Raw genomic sequence first — 20,779 nt, 5'->3', positions numbered from 1 at the left:
CTCCGTATTCCCAGTCCACTTAGGGAAAGGTTCTGGCTATCCAAGGAGTGACTTTTGCTGGGAGTTACCATATGAGGATTAGAACTTTTCATCAGGATAGAGTGAAAGTCAGTTCATGGAGCCTCCAGGCTCCATGATATCACCAGTGCCTAAAATTGTTGTCAGCATGGCAGAGGTGCTCAGAAGTATTTAGGAAGTGAAGGAATGAATGGATGGATGGGTGGACTGGTGGATGGATGGATGGTGGTGGTGGTGGGTTAACTGGGAGGGAGAATTGAAAGAGTGAGCAGAGATTTCACTTCTCACTTTATGTTTCTATGGTGGTGAGATTATGAAAAGTTTTACTTTCTATTTAAGTTTTGCAAATTTTGAAAAACATGTTTTAAAGTACTTTGTGAAAAAATGAGGATATGAAAATCACACCGAAATGAAGGTTTTTCTTATTTTTTGGTGATTCAGAGGGCTTTGCGGGGGCTTCCCTGGTGGCACGGTGGTTGGGAGTCCGCCTGCCGATGCAGGGGACACGGGTTCGTGCCCCGGTCCGGGAGGATCCCGCATGCCGCGGAGCGGCTGGGCCCGTGAGCCGTGGCCGCTGGGCCTGCGCGTCCGGAGCCTGTGCTCCATAACGGGGGAGGCCACAGCAGTGAGAGGCCCACGTACCGCAAAAAAAAAACAAAAACAAAAACAGAGGGCTTTGCGGGATTCTTAAGGAATTCACAAATACAGAGAAGCAAACGGTTACAGATTGAATTGATAATAATGGTAATTACAGTGTAACAACAATAATAATGCTAGTTCATACAAAATGCTCAGACAGGTCCTGGCACATAGGAAATGCTCCATAACTATTGGTCACAATTTCACTTAATTCTCACAGCAGCCCTATGATATGGATTCTATGATCAATCCATTTCACAGATCAGGATGAGGGGTTTAGAGTGTTTCTAACTTACCTAAAGTCACACAGCTAGTAAGAGGAGGATCCTGGGTTCAATCCAGTCTGAGGTCAGATGGAAGTTGATTAAGGTAATGCTTCTCTATAATTCCAATTACTTAGGCTGTGCAATGAGTTAATCTCTGTGCTTAGTTTTCTCCTCTGGAAAATAGGGCTCACGAAAGTACCTATGTTTGCTAGGTATTATTGTGAAAAATAAATGAGTCAATGCATGTAAAGTATTGGAATAATATTACGCATACAGCAGGAATCTGGTAAATCTTAGTTGTGATTTAATAATAATTATAATATTATTATCTTCTCGGTAATAGGTACAGGACAGTAATTGAAAAAGTATTGAGCATATAGCAAGAATTTAATAATTCTGTTATACTTTTATAATAATTATTGTTAGAATAATAGTAATCTCCTCAAAGATGCATTTTGCTATTACTACCCTTCTTACTACCACGTAGAGAAGACTATGAAAGAACTGTGATGATTTAAGCTTTGAGAGTGTCAGTTAAGGAGTGGTTGGTTGTTTTATCCAGAACCTTCTCACACACATCGTTTTCACTTGTTGATGAGGCAGCTAAGGAATGAAAGAAATGTGTAGGATTGGCATCTCACGTCATATTACACCCTCCGGACTGTTAGCCTAGATGAGGTAACCCAACAGCTGTCAGAAACTGTTCCATAGGTCTTATTCCTGACTCACAATTGCTCTTCCTCTCCTGGGATATGATGCTAAATCTTTAGGAGATTTGGTTTCAGTGAAGAGGAAACTTCTCGATCCACACCCACTCCATCCCTGCAGAGAAGGGAGGCTACACTTTATCCCATGACTCATCTGATTTCCTAGAAGATTCCCTCTGCTCCAAGGGCTCAGTGGAAATGACAGTGGTATGGATAAAGGAAGGAATCTTCATACATTACCCACATCGCTGGCGTCATTATACAGAAAAATGGACTGCATATCTAGAGCTAGGGTGCTCACTCTGCTAGGAATTTTAGGAAATGAAGGCAGATCCTAAGGTTTAAAACCAAGAGGCCTATTCTGCTTCATGTATTACCATTTATTAATCTCTCAGCAAGCTCAGAATGGATTTAAAAATATTTTTACAGCATGACCTCGTGTGTGACTTGAAATCTTCACACAAAAGAAATATTCAGAAATCTAGCATTGACTGGGAAGTTGAAGAATCAGTACAATAATCGAAAAGAACACACTATGGCACTAGCATCCTTTCCATGTTTCTAAAGTACAAGAAAGCAATGACCAACACCAGCCAGACCTATTAAATACGGTTCGTGAAATCACGGGAAACATCTTCGTGATCTAGGACCCTGGGGCCTTCAGCGAGCCCCTCGTTCCTCAAGTTTTAATAAGAATTTACTATAGGCACATCATCATGTTTGGAGATAAAATAGAAGTCGAGAACAGATTGTGCCCTTGTAAGTTGGGAGTAAGGGTCAAGGAAAGGAAGAAGAGAGAACGAAGGTGGAATTTCAGGGGAAGACACATGGAATCGGAGGAGGACCAGAGGCGGAGTGGGGAGGCTGGTGGGGAGCACAGGGAATCTGTAATGCGGAATTCCTGTGGCAAATAGAGCACACATGTGGTTTGGCCTTATTTCTAGGCAGGCATACGGGACCGTCATAGGGGTCTGAAATGAACGTATGTAAAAATCTTTCTGTCTGAGAGATACCGGACACGAGAAGTTTCCAGTGACTGGAGGTGACACAATTTCCTTGGTGAAGGAGAGAACACCTGTGCTCTGGGCTTCCCTATACTTCAGAACCACTGACCATAAACACACATGAAATGAAGTGGAGACAATATTGCTTACATGATTCAAACAACAACAAAAAAACCCCACCCGCTTACATATCAAAGGTTTTGATATCAGCATAAACCCCAGCTCTTCCTCTCCCTAGCTCTACACTCTTAAGCAAGTTAACTCACCTCAGTGAGCCTCAGTTGCCTTTTCTGTCCCATGGGGACCATAACACCATCTTTGCAGGGTTGTGGGGATTACATTTGATAGGTATGAAGCACTCTCATGGCTCTTGGCAGATAAGAGGAAATCAATAAAGATAGTTTTTATGATGATGGTGGTCACGATGATGTTAAAGAATCAGGATTTAGTGTCTCTGGACCAGTTTTCTCTGCTGTAAAACCAGAGAGTGGGACCAGATTTCCAAGAGCACTTACAATTCTAATCTTTTGTGATTTCACTTTTTCTTGCACGGCTTGAGAACTGCCTTTTCTTTTTATATGAGTCACGAGTAACCCAGGTCTAAGGTGCATTGCTTTTGGACACCAGAATACTGGTGCAATGGTTCTCCCAGACACCCTGGGTCATGCCCTATCCCTGAGATCTTGGCCCTGTCTTGGTGTAGTGTATCCTGATACCGCTCACCTTCAGGATTACTAATTGGTTTTTTCAGCTTTTCTTTCTCTCTTTCTTTTTTTTTTTTTTTAACGTCTTTTCTTCCAGGGCAGGGATGGAAGGGGCCATCCCTTTTTATGTAAGGGGCCAAGTACTAAATATTTTAGACTTCACAGGCTACGCAGTCTTGGTCACAGCTACTCAACTCTGTCTTTTTGCACAAAAGTAACCCTTGACAATACATGAACAAATAGGTATGGTTGGGTTCCAACAAAACTATTTATGGGCACTGGATGTGAATTTCACATCATTTTCACGTGTGGTAGAATATTACTTCTCTTTTGATTTTTTTTTTTCAGTCAAATAAAGACATAAAACCCATTCTTAATTCACGGGCCATACAAAACAAATGGCAGATAAGATTTGGCCCACAGGCTACAGTTTTCCAGCCCAGTTTCTAGTGAAAGCTCCAAAAAAGAGATTTGCATCCCTTTCTCGAAGTCTTTCTGGAGAGCCCTTTGCTTGGTCCACGCCTGCCCACCCTTTCCTGCTGGGAGGGCTCCAGTGTCCTCTGGCGACCCCAAGGCCATCTCACACGCCACCACCGTGAAGTAAGAACGAGCCCACTTACCACATGATCATGATCACTAGCTTCATTACAATCTCATTCAAAATGTTGAAGAATTCCACCATCAGCTTGGCCTGCTCGCCCATCTTCCCCATGGCAATGCCAAAAGCAATGAAAAACCCTATCAGACCTGTTGGGTGAATCACAGGACACAGAAGGACAAATTACCAAGTATGTGTTTCTTCTCCCTTGTTCGTTACTATCCCCCGTGTGTGGAGCCACATTCCTACCACCTGTTACCCTATGAATTAGGCATAAAAGACAAAAGCATTACGTTTCACACTTCTCCCCCGGATGATTATGGCTTTCCTGAATACCTTCCACACAAGCAAGTTGAACTGTAAGCAGGTTAGTTCCTTGCAGAAAAGGAATTCATTTTCATTCCAAACTGAAAAGTACTCTCTTCTCTCTCCTCCTCACTTACGAAATCATGTGGAAGCAGATTCCATTAGTACATAGATTACAGAAGGAAGGCTTGTTGGGACTTGGGGATTATCATGCAAACTTTGGAGCCAATATTAGAATAGCAGAGACCAATTAGCCAATTCAGTCTCTGCCAGGGTTATGTCTGTATTAGTTTGGTGTTATCCCAAGTTAATGCGTGGCTGGTGTGTTTCACTCTAGGAAAATCCTAAACATAAAATATTTTTCCTGTTGCTGTGTGCCTAATTGGAGAAGGAGGAAGAATCTCGAAAAATCCAAGGGAAAGCAATGAAAAATCCAAAACAGTTGGGAAACCCCAAATGACCCAATTTGTTTGGATTTAACCTGTTATTTATTAATTCATCATCATTGTTTCCATGGTCAAAATGGTTAGAATGCCTTCTTTTTTATTGTGGTTTTTTTTTCAGGATCATAAAGTGAGAACCTAGTCTTTGTCACTTCCTAGCCCCTTGGCCCTCTTCTCCCTTCACTTGATATCCCTTGACTTCCATCTAAATGCGGCCCCCCTCCCCCCAGCCCCCAGGCTCAATCTAATCCCAGGCCAGGAGGATTTGAGGAACCCAGTCCCCACCTCTTGATGCTGGCATCAAATTGCACTAGGTCCTGGACCAAGCCCAACAGCCAACCTTGGGTCTTATTTCTATGTTACCTTTTACCTCATTCCCTGAGTATCTGTCCAGGGAACCTGCCTGATACGGTAGCTCCTCCAAGGCAAGACCTGGCTTCTCTCTCCCCAGAGTATTTTCTCTGGCTCCACTCTGTCCCACCCCTCTTCCTCAGCCTCTCACCCTGGAGTCTCACCCAGACCCTCCCAGGGACTGGCGCACACTACATGGCTAACGGATGTCCCTGTTACTGCCTGAAGGCTCTCTGGATTTCTGATAACCAGTCTTCATGCGCCCCCCAGCTCCCAATCTGTTATTGCCAATCTTGGGGCTCCAACGCTGAAGGCTTGCATGGACTACAAATCAATGTCATTGTCCCCCTTGGCAACAGGCCCTTGCTTGCCCATCTGACTTTTTCTCTGACCTGCAGTACGGGCCATCCACTCTTCCCTCTCTCTCCCTCCTCTCCTTACACCTACCCTGTCCCAGTTTGGCAGACTTCATTTCCGGTCCCTCCCTATTCCATCCAATTTCCTATTGCGTCCGTCCTTTTATGCCTGCAGTCTTGAGCTGTATCAAAGTAAATGATAGCATTATAATATGATTCTCTTAGGGGAAAATTCTTTCTAAACCTCTGCTTTTACCTTTTCTCTAGTCACCGAAACCACTCACCTCCCACACCAAGCACACGTCAACCCAGACTGTTCAACTACCCTTTGCTCCCCTCAGCAAAAAAAATCTAGCACTTGCACTGAAATTGTTAATCCTCGGGAGTTAATATTTCCCCTTTTTAGCTCTTGGCCAGAAAGCTTAACTAGTGACTTATAAGTGAGTTATTGGCCATAAACACAAAGGCTTAATGAGAATTAGCATGACCTAGAATCAGAGTGACAGAAGAGAGTGACCTAGTTCTGTGGTAATGGAGGAAATCAAATTCAGGCTCTCGTCAAGCCCATGGAGAGGAGTTTGCTAGGTGTGTGGTGAACATTCTGGCTGAGAATAGCTAGTATCACTTGGTTAATTCCATTTGGAAATTTTAAGAGAAAATGTTCAAGGTCTCAAGGTCCCCAAGAACTAGAATAAAATAGCTTCCCTGGCAGGGTCACCAGAAACGGGCCATCTCTATGAGTGTAAGAGAGAGATGTTGAAAGGAGCTGTCTCACACAGGAGTTGATTTAAGTGGTTGGGATTGAAGTAGAGCCCGGAGCAGTCTGGAGGTTTTGGGGGTAAAGAAATGAGTCTTTAAAGAAGTGGGGGGCCAGAGCCAGGATTTTTATCTTCACTCTTGCAATGCTTGATCCTTGGGACTTTCCAAAGCCAAAAAACAAACCAAAACCAAAAAAAAAAGGCCACCATCTCTGCCCTTGGAAGACAATGGAAAGAACCTTATTTCAGCCATGATTTGTAAATGGGAAGTTTCTCAACAATCTAACTTCCCTTAGCTTTCCAGAGCTTCAATTTGCACTTGGAAACCCACAGCCAGCTTGTGCATTTCCCTCTGTAAACACTGCCTCATTGAAGTCGCTGGAACAGGGGTGTTTCATTTGAACAAAGCCCTCTTAGACTTGGTCACTGGGGTTGAGAGAGTCCTGAATTGTGTTGAAACTCCCTGGTACAGCCAAAGGTCATGTGACTTCCCAGAATCCACCAGAACTCTGGAAATGACCACAAAAGTCTCCTGAATGATTCACCCCAAAGCACTGGCCCCATTACTCATGGCCACAGTAGAAAATAGTGGGGCCACTTTGACCATAGGGTTTGTGGGGCAAGGTGATTTGGGAATGCCTGAAAGGGTCACAGATATGTGGACAGTGGGAGAGAAGAGCCACTCAGGGTTGGATGCTGAGGATATCTGCAAACCCTCCTTTTCAGAGGAACTCTCCTATCTTCTCCTCACTCCTTCCTCCTCTCGCCTCTCACTGGTTATCAGCAATGTTTATTGATCTTCTGTTGCCTGGCAACCCGGTCAGCTTATCTCTTCCCTCACTCTCTGCTTCCTGCCAGGTCAAAGAAAAAGACACTTTTCACTGGTCAGGCAATCCTTCTCCCTCCGCCTCTGTTTCTCCACCATTCTGGATAAGTAAGGAGAACGGTTACCAAATTTAGAACAAACAAAAAGGACTCCCAGCTAAAATCTGAATTTCAGAAAAACAATGAAAAACATTTTTTAGTACAAGTATATCCCATGCAATATTTGGGACATACTTAACACTTGAAAATTATTTGTTGTTTATCTGAAATTCACATGAAACTGGGCACCCTGTATTTTATCGGATGCCCCTATCAAGAGACAAGGGCATTTGATCTCCTAGATGGTAAAGTGAGCTCAACCTTTTCTAAACAGCTCTCATTCAAATCCTTAGAAATCTCGCTTGCATGGATCAACATACTTCTTCCACATAGATTTCCCATTTCTCCCAGCTTATGACCAAATGTCTTGTCTTGGGACACCATTCTAACAGTGGATGGGGGTTCTTATGGGTGGGGGAGTGAACCCGGAGGGTGGATGGGGAGTAAAGTGAGCAAACTGGAGTCACCCACACAATGGGGGGTCTCTATCCCCTGTGGGGTGTATTCTACCGAGCCGCTTAGCACTCCACCCCCGGCCATTAATGATGACAGCGGCTCACAAGATAAAGCATATGGCGCGTACCGTCGTGCCTACGTGCGCAATCTCATTGAATCCTCACAACGATCTACAGGAGAAATGCCAACCACATGCCCGCTTTACAGATGAATCTTGAGAAGTGGAGGAGGCAGCCCACGATTAGATAACCGGTGAGTGGTCCATAAGGGATCCAAACTGGATACAAACCAGTCTAACGTCAGAGCCAGAGAACCCCTGGGATGACACTCTCAGAAGGTTCCAAGCTCACTGAAATCCCAGAAAGTTAAGCCAGACAGTCTCCTTTTGACAAGCTCGTTTTGGCACCAGCGCCAACACGTTCGCTCCTGATAGCACTACATTTGTTTACAGACTGTGAGGGCTGGGGTGGGACAGCCCCCATGCCTAGCATAGTCCTGGGACAGACACAAGGGCGCCTCAAAAAGAAACGCTTAGGAAATGAAAGGATTGGACGTGTAACTTCATGAAATGGAGAGTCAGAGAGAGTGACTTGCCAACACCACGCAGAAAGTGGGGGCAAGTGCCCTGCGAACGTCAGTCCCCTCGCTTCGCCCATACCCCAGTCCAGCTGCCACGTCCCCACGTGCTGTTGCTCCTGCCGTCTCCCTCGCCCCTCCCCTCTCAGTTTTCAGTCCCAGTGACCCTCGAATTCGCTCCCCAGAGACAGCCTCTTGCTCCACCTACAGGACAGCAGGGCGATCGGCTTTCTGAGAAGGAAGCCAGGATGCCTAGGTGCTGACCTGCAGGGAAAGCTGGCCACGGGGCCCCGGCAGAGGCACCTCCCCCAAGGAGACGAAGCCCAGTGTGCCTACCTAAGACATTCATGCCGTCCTTGAACTCCAGGCCCTTCTTGATAACCACCTGCGTCTCCTCAGGCGGCTCAGCCACAGTCTCATTCAACAGCGAGAGGACAGCATTGGTGGCATTGCTGTCCTCGTCTGATGGAGTGGCCACCAGGACTTTCTTTGTCACTGTTTGAATCTAATGGAGTGGGGAAAAAAAACCATAAAGATGAGAGGTTTGGTGTAAAAGGTCACCAAAAGCCTGGCCGCTTACATAAATGTTTGAATTCCCAATACGTCAAAAATATTATAATTAAGAAATGGCCAAACAAGGTTATGAAATCGGGGAATATTCTATATGTTTGTGCTTGACAGAGTGACGCTTCATGGCACAAATGCAGTGGGAGACGACTGTCCTCATCCCACGATAATGACGGGATTTATAACATTCTTTTGTAACTACTATAAGCAGTGTGATTGGTAATGGGACCCAAGCTTCAAGTTGAGGGATGCCTGTCTGCTTGTTTCATTCCCATGGAGATAGTAGCAAATGTGAGACCCAGCTGGATGCCCTGCTAGCCCCTGTGGAGGGTCCTGGATCTGGTCACGAACAGGAGGGCAGGGGTCTTGTTGGAAGTCAGATCAGCACCTCATGATCCAGGTGATTGGCTTCTCCCTGCCTGGTTCCTGTCGCACGGAATCTTCACAGGCCCCCTCTCACTGAGGCCCCTCCCGGAGCCTGGCTCTGCTGGGAAGCTCCATGTAGCTGCCAGATATGCCAGCTGCCAGCAGCCCCATGGCAGGGTCACTGGCTCCTATGCCATAGGTAAGGTGGGAAGACACCCACTCCTTCGGGGCGGTGGTGCCAAGCCTTGCTCAATGTCCCCCAAGCATCCCTGTGCAAACGGCCCCCTAAGAAGCTCTCACGCTACTCCTCGACATCTGGGCGGCCACCCTATTTTTAAAGGTGCCAGGCACCCTGCATGCTGTGAAAACTCACGTCTAAGCCCCGAGAAACACTACCTCCAGGGGCATTAAAACAGAAGTCATGCAGAATCCTAGAACGTCAGTGCCGGCACGTAGTCGGCGACAGACGGCTGAAGCCTGAATAGATACAGAAGAGGGGGCATGGAGAAGTCAAGTGACTCATCAGACGTCGTAGAATTATTGGGAGAACTGGGACCTCAACTCAGATGCACTGATCACCGCTGAGGTCTTTCACCACCTGTGCTGCCTGATAAACTCTATGGACCCAACCGTACAGCAGCTGGGCCCGAGAGTAAGTAACGCTGACCTGACCAGTTCTCCTAACTGGGAGAGAGGGAAGCATAGCATTCCCTGAGGCAAGGCACGTGTGCAGGGAGAAGGGCAGCCCCAGCTGAATGGGAACGGGCAGTTCATTGGTCCCCGTGGTCTGGGCAACGTTGGCACAAAGAGAGAACGCAGGAAGGATCTGAAGGGAAGCTTCCATGAACAACAGAGTCACCCTCCTGGGGACAAAGTGGGGATCAGAGCCAACTGTAGGCCTATCCTGAGAAGGCTCAAGAAGCCAAAGTTCAAGTTCAAAGGAGTAACGGCCGTGGGCCTGAATAAATGGTGCTTCCAGGATCGGGGGGCGGCCAGCTGCTCCACCTTTGACAACTATTACTTCTTGTGTCAACAGGAGCCCCTCAAGGCTCACAGGGCTGAGTACCTAACCCCAGGACAGACAGCTAGTAGTTTACTGAAGCAGCATTCAAAATGAGTTATGTTCAGCTCCAAAATCTAGCTTCCAGAGAGCACGGCTCAGCGGCTGAGTTGAAGGTTGGACGACAGGCCGGGTTCTCTGAGTTCTCAGTTCAAGCCTGTTTGGGTTGAAGAACCCCAGCTGGCTGCCAACTCCAGTCCCAGCCACCAGGGTCTCTCACCTTAAAACCTGCAAAAGCCTGCTCACTGACTCATCTCCTCTTCCTGGCTACCTGCGATCCCCAGGTAAGTAGCTACCTGGAGCTCTGTCTATATCCAGAGCTACCAGGTTGATTTTTTAAAAATAGAAAAACAGGGCTTCCCTGGTGGCGCAGTGGTTGAGAGTCAGCCTGCCGATGCAGGGGACACGGGTTCGTGCCCCAGTCCGGGAAGATCCCACATGCCGCGGAGCGGCTGGGCCCATGAGCCATGGCTGCTGAGCCTGTGCGTCCGGAGCCTGTGCTCCGCAACGGGAGAGGCCACAACAGTAAGAGGCCTGCGTACCGCAAAAATAAATAAATAAATAAATAAAATAGAAAAACAGTCATCTCCTTGCCTAAACTCTTAGAATAAGAACCAGAGTTTGACCCTGGCCTGCCAGGTCCGCCTGCACCCACTCCACTCCCCAAGCAGCAGCCTTGCTTCTCTTCTCACCAAGTGCTTGCCAACCTCCATGAGCCTCTGCCCCTGCTTAGCGGGCTCTTCCCCCAGTTCTCCTCAGGCTGGGTCACTCTTTTTTTTTTTTTAATAAACTTATTTATTCTATTTATTTATTTTTGGCTGCGTTTGGGTCTTCGTTGCTGCGCACCAGCTTTCTCTAGTTGCTGGAGAGCGGGGGCTGCTCTTCGTTGCGGTGCGCGGGCGTCTCGTTGCGGTGGCTTCTCTTGTTGCAGAGCACGGGCTCTAGGTGCACGGGCTTCGGTAGTTGCAGCACGTGGGCTCGGTAGTTGTGTCTCACGGGCTCTAGAGCGCAGGCTCAGTAGTCGTCGCGCACGGGCTTAGTTGCTCCGCGGCATGTGGGATCTTCCCAGACCAGGGCTTGAGCCCGTGTCCCCTGCATTGACAGGTGGATTCTTAACCACTGTGCCTCCAGGGAAGCCCCGGGCTGGCTCATTCTGACCCCTTATCATCTCAGCTCAGACGTCTCCCCCAGTTACTAGCCCATCAGCCTGCTCCAGCTCTCAGAGTGCACTTACCTTAATTTTTAAGTACCTTGTGCGTTTACCTGACATTTGTTCTGGTCTATCTCCCCGCAGTCCCTGAATGTAAGTCAGCTCCACTGAGCAGGGAGCCCGCCTGGTTCATTCTCTGTGGCGTCCTGTGCACCCAAATATCGGCCAAAGGAGCAAACCCAGTTCAGTGAATTCCCCGGAAGAAAGGACCCCATGTGGTCACTCTCACTGGGCCTGATGAATGTGGTCAGGCCACACCTGACAGCCCGTTGCCACCTTGGAAACCTCACCATGGTTCAGAGTCAGCCCGGAGCAGTGAACAGGAGGCCTCCCTGCTCTCAGAGACACAGGTCCTGCCACCTTGGGGGGGGAGCCTCTGCACTGGAGACAGCACGTCTTTCTCTTTATGTCTCTGTGTCTATCTCTGGTCCTGAAGCTCCCTCCACCCAAGAGAGGTTATTTGAAACCACTCCCAGCTGTACCCCAAGGGCACGGAAGGCACCACCCAGCACCCTTCTCTCTGGTAATTCCATGTCACCGTCAAAGAGCTCCTTTTCTTCCAATCCTCTTCAAGGCCCTCCTAAGCCTGCCGACTGCACCTAGTTTAAGCTTCCTTTCCTCTGGGCTGCCAGGAGTCTGGCTTAAGGAAGCTGCACCCTCCCTCACACTGCGGTCAAATATTCCACATGATTATTTCTCTGAGTGTCCTAACCCAAAGGACCATGTCCTTGGGCTTCTAGCTGGAGGACTAAGGGCTCACTCCTCAGAAGAATTTTGTCAGTGGAGGGGTGGGTCCAGGGCAGGGCTGAGGCAGGGAATGGCGTGGTCCTCTATTCTAGTGTCCCCCAGTGACCCTTGCCCTGGGGGACACTAGAGATTGCCCATCACCCAGACAGGTCAGGGAGCATAAGCATGGCTGACACCACAGAAATTCACCCCAGCCCAGAGCAACAGCTCTGAGTGCTGCCTGCTTCTCACTTCTGCCTCACTAACTCAGACGAAAGGGACTCCTTCTTGCATGCAGCGTGGGCGTGATGGGGCACAGAAGGGAGGCCCAAACCTGTCCCTCCCCGTCCTTCCGATGCTACCCCTACCCCCAGACTCCTACCAGCTCAGCCTCCAGCTGCTACAGCTCCAGAGCGCTCTTTCCAAAACGTTAAGAATAGACTTGGCACCCGGTTGCGTCTATCACCCCAAAGCAAGCAAACTCACCTTTCTAAGCAGGCTGGCTGAGGGGCAGGCACATTGCACAGAGAGGGTACCGGTAAGCACCCCTTCCCTAGCCTGTTTCTATTGACTCCCCACCCAACTTCCCCTGCCTGGAATGTTTCCTTTAATATAGCTCCTTGCTACAAGTGCCTCTGAAGTGGTATTGGAAATCAGAGACCATATTCCAGATTTATCCAGAGTCAACTGGGCTCAGCAGTGATGGGCAATGGCACTTTGGGGGCAGCTGGGAATGCAGACTTTTCTTCTCTGCGACCTGTTTCCTCAATGTATTCTTCTGTGATTCCCTGGAAATGGTTGAAGGAGGTTCCTTGATTCTAGTTTACTTCCAACCAGAGTTAATGTGAACTGAGGTGTATTCGAACCTAAACTTAGGTCTAGACAACAGGCTGGTGAGGGGGGCCTGGGCAGCTAACTCAGTGGTTCCACTTGAGAGAGGCTGGGATCTGGGACCCGGGATATCTGGGACTCTTTGCTGCAGTGCTTGCACCTGGCCAGACAGCAGGATACAAAGAAACGATAAGGGACTAAAAATAACTGCGTGCATGCGCAGTTGGGGCAAATTATGAACAACCAGATACAAAAAGACCCAAAACCCAGCTGCCACTTCTGAGGTGTCTGGAGCAAAAGCAAAAGCTGCCCACGGCACCACCAAGGGGGTGGGCACGCCACCAAGCCACCCCTCCCGCCTAAGCCCCGGACCCGTCCTCACCCTCACCCCATTCAAGGGACCAGCTTGCCGGCCCTGCCCCCCACCCCCAGGGAGGGAGCGAGGGAAGCTGTTACTTGTTTTCGCTGTACGGCAGCACAAGTCCAAAAAAGCCTTGCCTGAACTTCTCGTCTGGCCTCTTATCAATTTCTATTGATTAAAGAGTCCAAGAACCCTGGTCGGTAACACACCCAGCAGAATCAACTGGTTTTAAGAGTCGTGTGTTAAAAACTAGATATGCCTGTGTGCAGCTGGTAGGAACATATATATCGATACAAATTTTGTAAGGCTATTTTGGCAACATCCAGCAAATTCAAAATATCAACTCTTTGGCAGGACAGTTTTGCTTCTAGAATTTATCCTTTAGAAATACTACACAACAATGAAAAACGAAAGAGAGAGATGACGCTAAAACACTGTTAAACGAAAAGGCAAGGTGTGACACAGTATGTACGATGCAGCACCACCAGAGCTGAATTTTTTTTAATTTTATGCACACGTGTATGTGACAAAGAAAATATACAGGAGGAAACATGAGTAGCTCTAGGGAAGCGATGTGGGGACTTGAATTTTTACTTTATGTGCATCTATAAACTTTCCAAAATCCTCATGTATTACTACCAGAATTTGACAAATACCCAGTCCCCGGGCCCACCCTGGAGATTCTGATTCTGTAGAGCACATGCATTTTTAAATGGACCACATGTGGTTTTGCTATACTGCTAAGATCAAGAACCACTGAGTACTCTAGAGAGTTGTGGGCAAGGGTGATCAAAATGTCCCCTTGGACGACACAGAGACAAGAACCAAAGAGAAGAAAAAGAGATCAAAGAAAAAAAGGAGACGAGGGACCCCAGAGCTAAATGTTATGAAGTGTACTGCAAAAGGAAGGGAAGGTTAAGAAACAAAGACAACACGACTCCCGTCCTAAACTCCTGCCCCAGATGACCCCATACAACCCCTAGGCAGAGTATAAATATGAAAAAAATTACCCCCCAGAGCTGATTTGTTGAAACAGTCTCTAAGTTACCACCTTTGTAACTTAGGAGTTTGGAGAACAATGGATATCAGAACTCTAGGTTACCTGCTGAAAACAGGCTTGGACAAGGTTTTCAGGGAAGAGATTTCGAATAAGGTCCAGAAAGGCATCCAGGCTGGACACTTCATCGTTCTTCTGCCCAGGCCCCAGCTGCTTCTTGAGTTTGGGGTTCCCCGGGTGGATAGCCAAGACCAGGATGACCCCCAGCACTGCAGCGATGATGGTCGTGGACATGTAATATACCATAGCTCTCGTGCCTAAGCGGCCACTGGCTTTAGCATCCAGGCCTGACAACCCTGGATGGAAAAGAGATCCAGAATTATTAGTTCTGTTATTTTCCTGTTACTAGCCCCTCTCTGCATACCTATAACCAACCCTCGGCTTTGTATTACTCAAACGTATTAATGGTTAATTAAAGCTTCTTCACCTGAATATTTGGTCAATTCCACAGTTTACGATTCAATTTTCCAAGGATATTTTTGAGATTCTAGAGAACTGGGGAGAGTTGGAGAACATCTGGTTCAGGGTTTATAAACTGGTTGGTGACTACTTTTTGTCAGTCTGCAATAGTGAGTTAAAATTGAATACTCTCTTCAATTTTTAATTCTGAGATTATGTCCTTCCCAATTATTTGATATTAAGATATCCTTTCTTTATGAAGTGGTGGTCCTGGTACATGCTAGGTTTTTTTGTTGGTTTTAATGTCCTCGCTTAGGAAAATAAAAGATTGGTAGCCCTGTGTATTCAAAACGTCTTTTGAATACATTACTGGTCATGAAATCAAAAGTCTGGAAAAGTGATTCTAGCACAGCCTTCTCATTCCCCTGAGGTGAAACTTGACGGACACCACATTTTCTGATCTCAAGTAGGGATGTGAGAACAGGTGCACAAAACACCCAGCATGGGTGGGAGCTTCATCTATATTTCAGGAGCTTCTGTGATGGTTAGCGGAAATTCCAAGCAAGTCACAAAAACTCCAGCCTTCATTGGGTTTTTTTTCCAGTAGTTTCTTCAGTTTTTCTACTTCCTGGTTTCAGTTCCTGCTTTTACTAGACTGAGAGATGCAACCCTTTCTGGGGATCGGTCTTTTTTGCCGTGGGGGAGGAAGTTATTACTGATGTTAATAATTCTCTGAATGAAGCTGACCCACATGTGACACGTTTCGCCTTACAACCTGAAGTCTAATTCTGGCCAACGGAAGTGAGCTTTCCTTACCAGGTTGGCCAGTGTACAATCTGTTAAACAGGCATGGAGAACAAATTTGCTCTGGTTTAAAAAGGAGCATTTAAAGTAAAACATAGCTTCACTCAATCTGGGGTTGAATGATAAGATCCTCCTGACACTGAGTCCTAGCTTTCCCTCACTGGATTCACTGATCAACCAGCTATGAGACTGTAGCATCTGAATCTCTTGGAGTTACCAGAGCTTCACTACCTTCATAAGGTGGATGGTCCAGAGGTACAGCTTTCTCAAGGTCACCCAGCCTGTTGGCACCCAGATATAAACCAAAGCCCAGTTCTTCATCCCTAACTCAGAGCTTAGTCTCTAAACTTCATCAATTTATACCTTGTTTGAATAATATTATTTGGTAAGGAGGAAACTACCAGTATAAGCCCAGGGAGGGGAAAAAAATTCTTTCAAATAAAACAACTCTTTCAGCCAAAAGACAAGGGAACATGACCTATACATTAAGGGTACCTTTCTTCTGAAAAACTCGAAGGGTTTCATATCTAGTATTTCATTTATTTTTAATACCCACTTCCCTCTACACCCAATTAAGTAGTAAAGAGAAAATTTCTTTTTCTATTTGTTACCTTTATTTGTCAGTTTCTGAACAAATACAATTTGGGAAATGAGAAAAGTATACATTAAAAATTAAAATCACTAGATATGATCACTTTTAACATGCGGCTATTTCCTTTTTGTCTTTTGTTGCTAGACAGACAGATGGACCAACCAATAGATGGCAAACTCTATTTTTAGGGTTGCTTATCCCAATTTTAGAGACAGGAAAAACCAAGGCTCTGAAGTGAAATGACACAGATGATCACATTCACTGATTCAACCAAATTGAGAATCTATGGTCAATCCAAAAGCTGGAGTGGGAGTATGACCTGCTTTGGCCCGGTGCCAGAGAGGTGGTCTTACCTGTGATTAAACTGGAGATGATTAGAGGCAGAATGAGCATTTTTAGCATCCTCATGAGTATATCCCCCGGGAAGGCTATTAACATAACCACATCAGGGTGGATAGGAGATGCCAAGCGAAGAAGCCCTCCACATACTGCCCCCAGGATGACACCTATAAGAAAGGGGGAAAAATATGAATTTAGCTTTTGCCCTCATCAAATGAATAGCTCTAGAGATGTAGTTCAATGACACTGACCTTCCTCATACTTCTCCATCATCAGATGATGACTAACACATAACAAAAATACCATTAGAAAAGTGAAGTTGATTTTGATGAATCGTGAGAAAATACTTTGTATCTCCAACTATTCTAAAAGGCAGCACTGGAAGAGTCAAGAAGAGCCTTCTCAAGGCTTTGTGGGAAATATAACCTGGCAACTTGACTCTGACTTCTTTGAGGATATCATCCACTTGCAGAGTCACAGATTGTCAGCAGAAATAATCCACAGTGCCAGATACTGCTTCTCTTCACAGCCTAGGCTGGCCACATTCCATGGTGTTCAATGTTTTTCTTCCCTTTTGAACTGAATATCAAATAAAAGGAACATTTAAGTGACCAAGCTGGGGTGTTTTCTTTATTCTTCTATTTTCTTTGACTTCTGATCATTTCCCCATGGCTTATCCTCAAGAAGTTTTGTCTTTGACTTCTATGTCCTTGTACATAATCTTGAGACTTGCTGATCTTAGGAGAGGTCAAGGGGGGTGTCTAAAAATATATAATTTGGGAGGAAACAATTTGGGCAGAGATGCTAGCAGGAGCCTTTCACTTTGCATACGCAGGGATTCCACAAGAAAACCTTGGATCTCTCCAAACTGGTGGCCAACATAAACTACCTTCTGGAGTAAGAGAGGGAGGGAGGTCCTAGATATGTGGCTATGGTGTTAACGCCAGATATGCAAAGGGAGTAACATGGCCAAAAGCCTTATCTTTTTTTCTTCCACAGGTGAAAAACACACTTCTTCAAAATCTATGATGAATGAAATTTGCTTCTGTGGAGGGTAACCCTTGGAAAACCCTACCACACCTGTGGTCTTCTTCTATTAAGTGAACTGAGCTGGGGGGCAAGTTCCCAGTCCTGACTCTAGTCCACCGACATCCAAGATGACTGACTCGAAGGAGAAGCCATGGACGATGTGTGTGTGTGTGTGTGTGTGTGTGTGTGTGTGTGTGTGTGTGTGTGTGTGTAGATGGCTCTTCATTGCTTCACTGTATAGCCTCATAAGAGTTGAAGAACAAGGAGGGGGAGTTGAGAAAGGAAAAGATGTGGTTGTCACTATAAGAAACCGCAATTTTCCCCATTTTCAATCAATCCTGGTTGAAAACCCAAGGCCAAGCCTGTATCAACAGTCACACGAAAGGACAGCCAGAGCTTGGGTGAGGCCAGAGGCGGGGTAGTAAGGCCTTTGAGGTGGAGCTGGAGTGGATCAAGGCTTTGGGGCAAGCCTCTTCCACACGGACCTCGTTAGCCAATGTGCTAACTGAATCTAAGTTAATGAGGTGCTTGAAGAAGGTCAGACCTTGGGAGCCCTGTTAGTGGGGTTTAGGGCAACTGTTGCCTTTTTCTGGACACAGGTACTTCTCTAAATGTGGTATACTGACCATCTGCTTTGGAATCACCTAGAAGGTTTGCTAAGATGCAGACTCTTAGGTCTCACTCCAAGTGGCCCAGAGTCTCTGTGAGTAGGGCCTGGGAACCTGCATGCTGACATACCCATGGGAAATGTACATGCATACTGAAATCTGAGAACCACAAGAATCCCAAGGGGGCAAACATGGCTAGGGCAGGTGGCAGGGAAGATGGCATCACTGAGGCAGCCGTGCCTGGGTAAAGGCAGAGTTAGGCAGAGCGTGTGGCTTGCTTTCCAGGGCGAGGGCTGGCTTCCAGAACCAGCTTCCACACTTAGCCAGGAGAGACCAGGGGAAGAGGGGAGGGTGGGGCAGGCCTGTCACCTACCGAACACGGTCAGCGTGAGCAGGAGATTCTTCCCCAGCTTGTCACACAAGCGCAGCCCCAGATGCCGGGGCTTCAGCTCCTCCGAGTTGAGGTGGCTGTCGTGCATCCGTACTTCCACCTGCTTGGGCATGTTGTTGGCACTAAAACAGAAGGGGAGGCAGTGCTTAGAGTCCACTGGGCATCTCTGCAGTTTGAGGGTCTCAGGTTGTAGGAGGCGAAACAGCCTTCCCCAGGCACAGCTGGGAATCTGGAACCATGGGCAGAAAAGTAAAAACCAGGGCAATTCAGGGCACCCTGAATTCCAGTTTGCCTATAAGCAAGTTACTAGGACACACCGAACACCAACACGCCAAGTGCTTTTATCCCTATTATCTTGGATCATCACAGAAAAAGGCATCACATAGGCAGTGGGAGGTTTTTCCAAGAGTTGCCCACCATGGTAACTCTCTGAGGCAAGTATCTCTGCCCTGTTTTACAGAAAGTAATTTGCCCAGGGTCACAGGCTAAAAGGAATGGATAGTCAAACTCCATATATGCCTGGCTTCAAAACCTGAGCTCTTTCATTCTTGTATCAACAGCAAGAAGATGGCTTTTGAATAATCCAAGGTCAGGAGCGTCCCAGCCTAAGTCACTGCTAAATTAAATGCCTCTGAGCTCAAGCCTTCCCCATTCTGGACACAGAAAAGTCATAAATGCTAGCAGTCCAGGTTTTTCCTCTCTTTTGGAAAAGATGGTTTATCTAGTAAAAAAAAATTCATTCCATTGTGGTTTTTAAAAGGTCACTTGCATTATCAGGACTCCTCTAAGCTGCCAATAGTCATGCTACCCCGTGTCAAAGAAGTATGGCTTTAAGAAGCATGCGATCACCTTCACCCGTAGAGGCACCCCAGCCCTCTTCCAGAAAAACCCCATGTGAACCCAAGCTATGCTAAGACTCTGCCAATGGAGCCCTTGCCAGGATAATGAGTATACTGCCTTTTTTTCCAGCTATGTCACTTCCCAGGCCAGTAAGATTTCAAATTTAAGCTTGGGGACCAACATAGGAGGCCAGGTTTTCACTTTGACGTCTTAGGACGCCTTTGTTAGCTGCCATTTACCACCACAGTCATGTGACAAACAAACAAAACAAGTTCTTTAACACCTAGAAAGACAAGTCACAGTCTCCGAATAAATGACAATACCTTCCCAGATAGGCAGGTGTCAGCTTCACCCAGATATTCTCACCACAGACTGGGGAGATCTTCCTTTGGAAACAACAGAACTCTTCAGGTTAGTGGTCTGGAATCACTGGTTATAATGGAAATGGTGTGGGTTTTGGAAACAGAGAGCCTGGGTTCAAATCATGACTCTATCACTTGCTAGCTGTGTTGTTTATAGAAAGAAGGGCTCGAGGCCTACCTTGTGGAAGTTAAACATGATAATGTATGTTGGGGGCCTGGCATGGCAGCCAACACAAGTGGTTCCTTTCTCCAGGGAACATTCACGACAAGCGTGACATTTAAGTTCGGGGACCCGCCCAGTTGCACCATCGTTCTTTCAAGACACCAAGCTTAGCTTCCAGAGTCTCAGAGTCAAGACCAGGGACCCAACACAAGACTTACTTTTTCATAACAGGCTGCCTAATATACTTGCTTCCAGAATAAAACGATACAAATGAACTTATTTACAACACAGAGACAGATTTACAGATTTAGAAAGCAAATTTATGATTACCAAAGGGAAAGGTCAGGGGGGGATAAATTAGGAGTTTGGGATTAACATATACACACTACTATATATAAAATAGATAATCAACAAAGACCTACTGTATAGCACAGGGAACTCTTCTCAATAGTCCGTAATGACCTATATGGGAAAAGAATCTGAAAAAGAATGGATATATGTATATGTATAACTGAATCACTTTGCTGTGCACCTGAAACTAACACAACATTGTAAATCAACTCTACTTCAATAAAAAATAAAAATTATAAATAAATAAATAACAGAATATTTTAAAACTAGGAATAATGTGACATGGTCTGGTAGAACGCCCAGATGATAACATTAGTCAAAATATAAGCTTCTTGGGCTTCCCTTAATGGCCTAATATTCTACTCATCTGGTTAGTCTGGGGGCGATCTCTATGCGGCATACGTGTGTGTTAATGATCGCTCAGACAGTCTAAAGAAGAAAATAGGGCGTGAAGCTCACAGCAAGCAGACGGGGGCTTTCTGACCGGTGAGCAGTAAGTACCACTTCCTCCCGTCACCAAGTGAAACAGACGGAAAAGTTCTTTTTACAGCACAGCAGGGAAAATGATCAAAACCATCTTTTTAACACGGATAGACCATATTTCTATGCTTGCATTA

General features: G+C 46.4%; 1 protein-coding gene across 1 annotated transcript in view; it reads right to left on the bottom strand.

Moving 5' to 3' along the window:
• Nucleotides 1-20,286, bottom strand: part of SLC1A2 (solute carrier family 1 member 2) — a 51,056-nt gene extending 30,770 nt beyond the window's left edge. Inside the window, exons 1-6 of the mRNA XM_060159404.1 lie at nucleotides 20,234-20,286; nucleotides 18,429-18,568; nucleotides 16,433-16,585; nucleotides 14,330-14,580; nucleotides 8,443-8,611; nucleotides 3,959-4,085 (exon numbers count right to left, since the gene is read on the bottom strand). Coding sequence (XP_060015387.1) covers nucleotides 3,959-4,085; nucleotides 8,443-8,611; nucleotides 14,330-14,580; nucleotides 16,433-16,585; nucleotides 18,429-18,558 — 830 coding nt within the window. The 5' untranslated portion in view covers nucleotides 18,559-18,568; nucleotides 20,234-20,286. The remainder of the gene's footprint in view (nucleotides 1-3,958; nucleotides 4,086-8,442; nucleotides 8,612-14,329; nucleotides 14,581-16,432; nucleotides 16,586-18,428; nucleotides 18,569-20,233) is intronic.
• Between the last annotated feature and the right edge of the window lie 493 nt (nucleotides 20,287-20,779).

The sequence above is a fragment of the Lagenorhynchus albirostris genome, chromosome 9, assembly GCF_949774975.1.
Source record: "Lagenorhynchus albirostris chromosome 9, mLagAlb1.1, whole genome shotgun sequence".
Lineage (NCBI taxonomy): Eukaryota > Metazoa > Chordata > Mammalia > Artiodactyla > Delphinidae > Lagenorhynchus > Lagenorhynchus albirostris.
The sequence above is the reverse complement of the archived record's forward strand: the minus strand, read 5'-3'. Positions and strand labels throughout refer to the sequence as shown.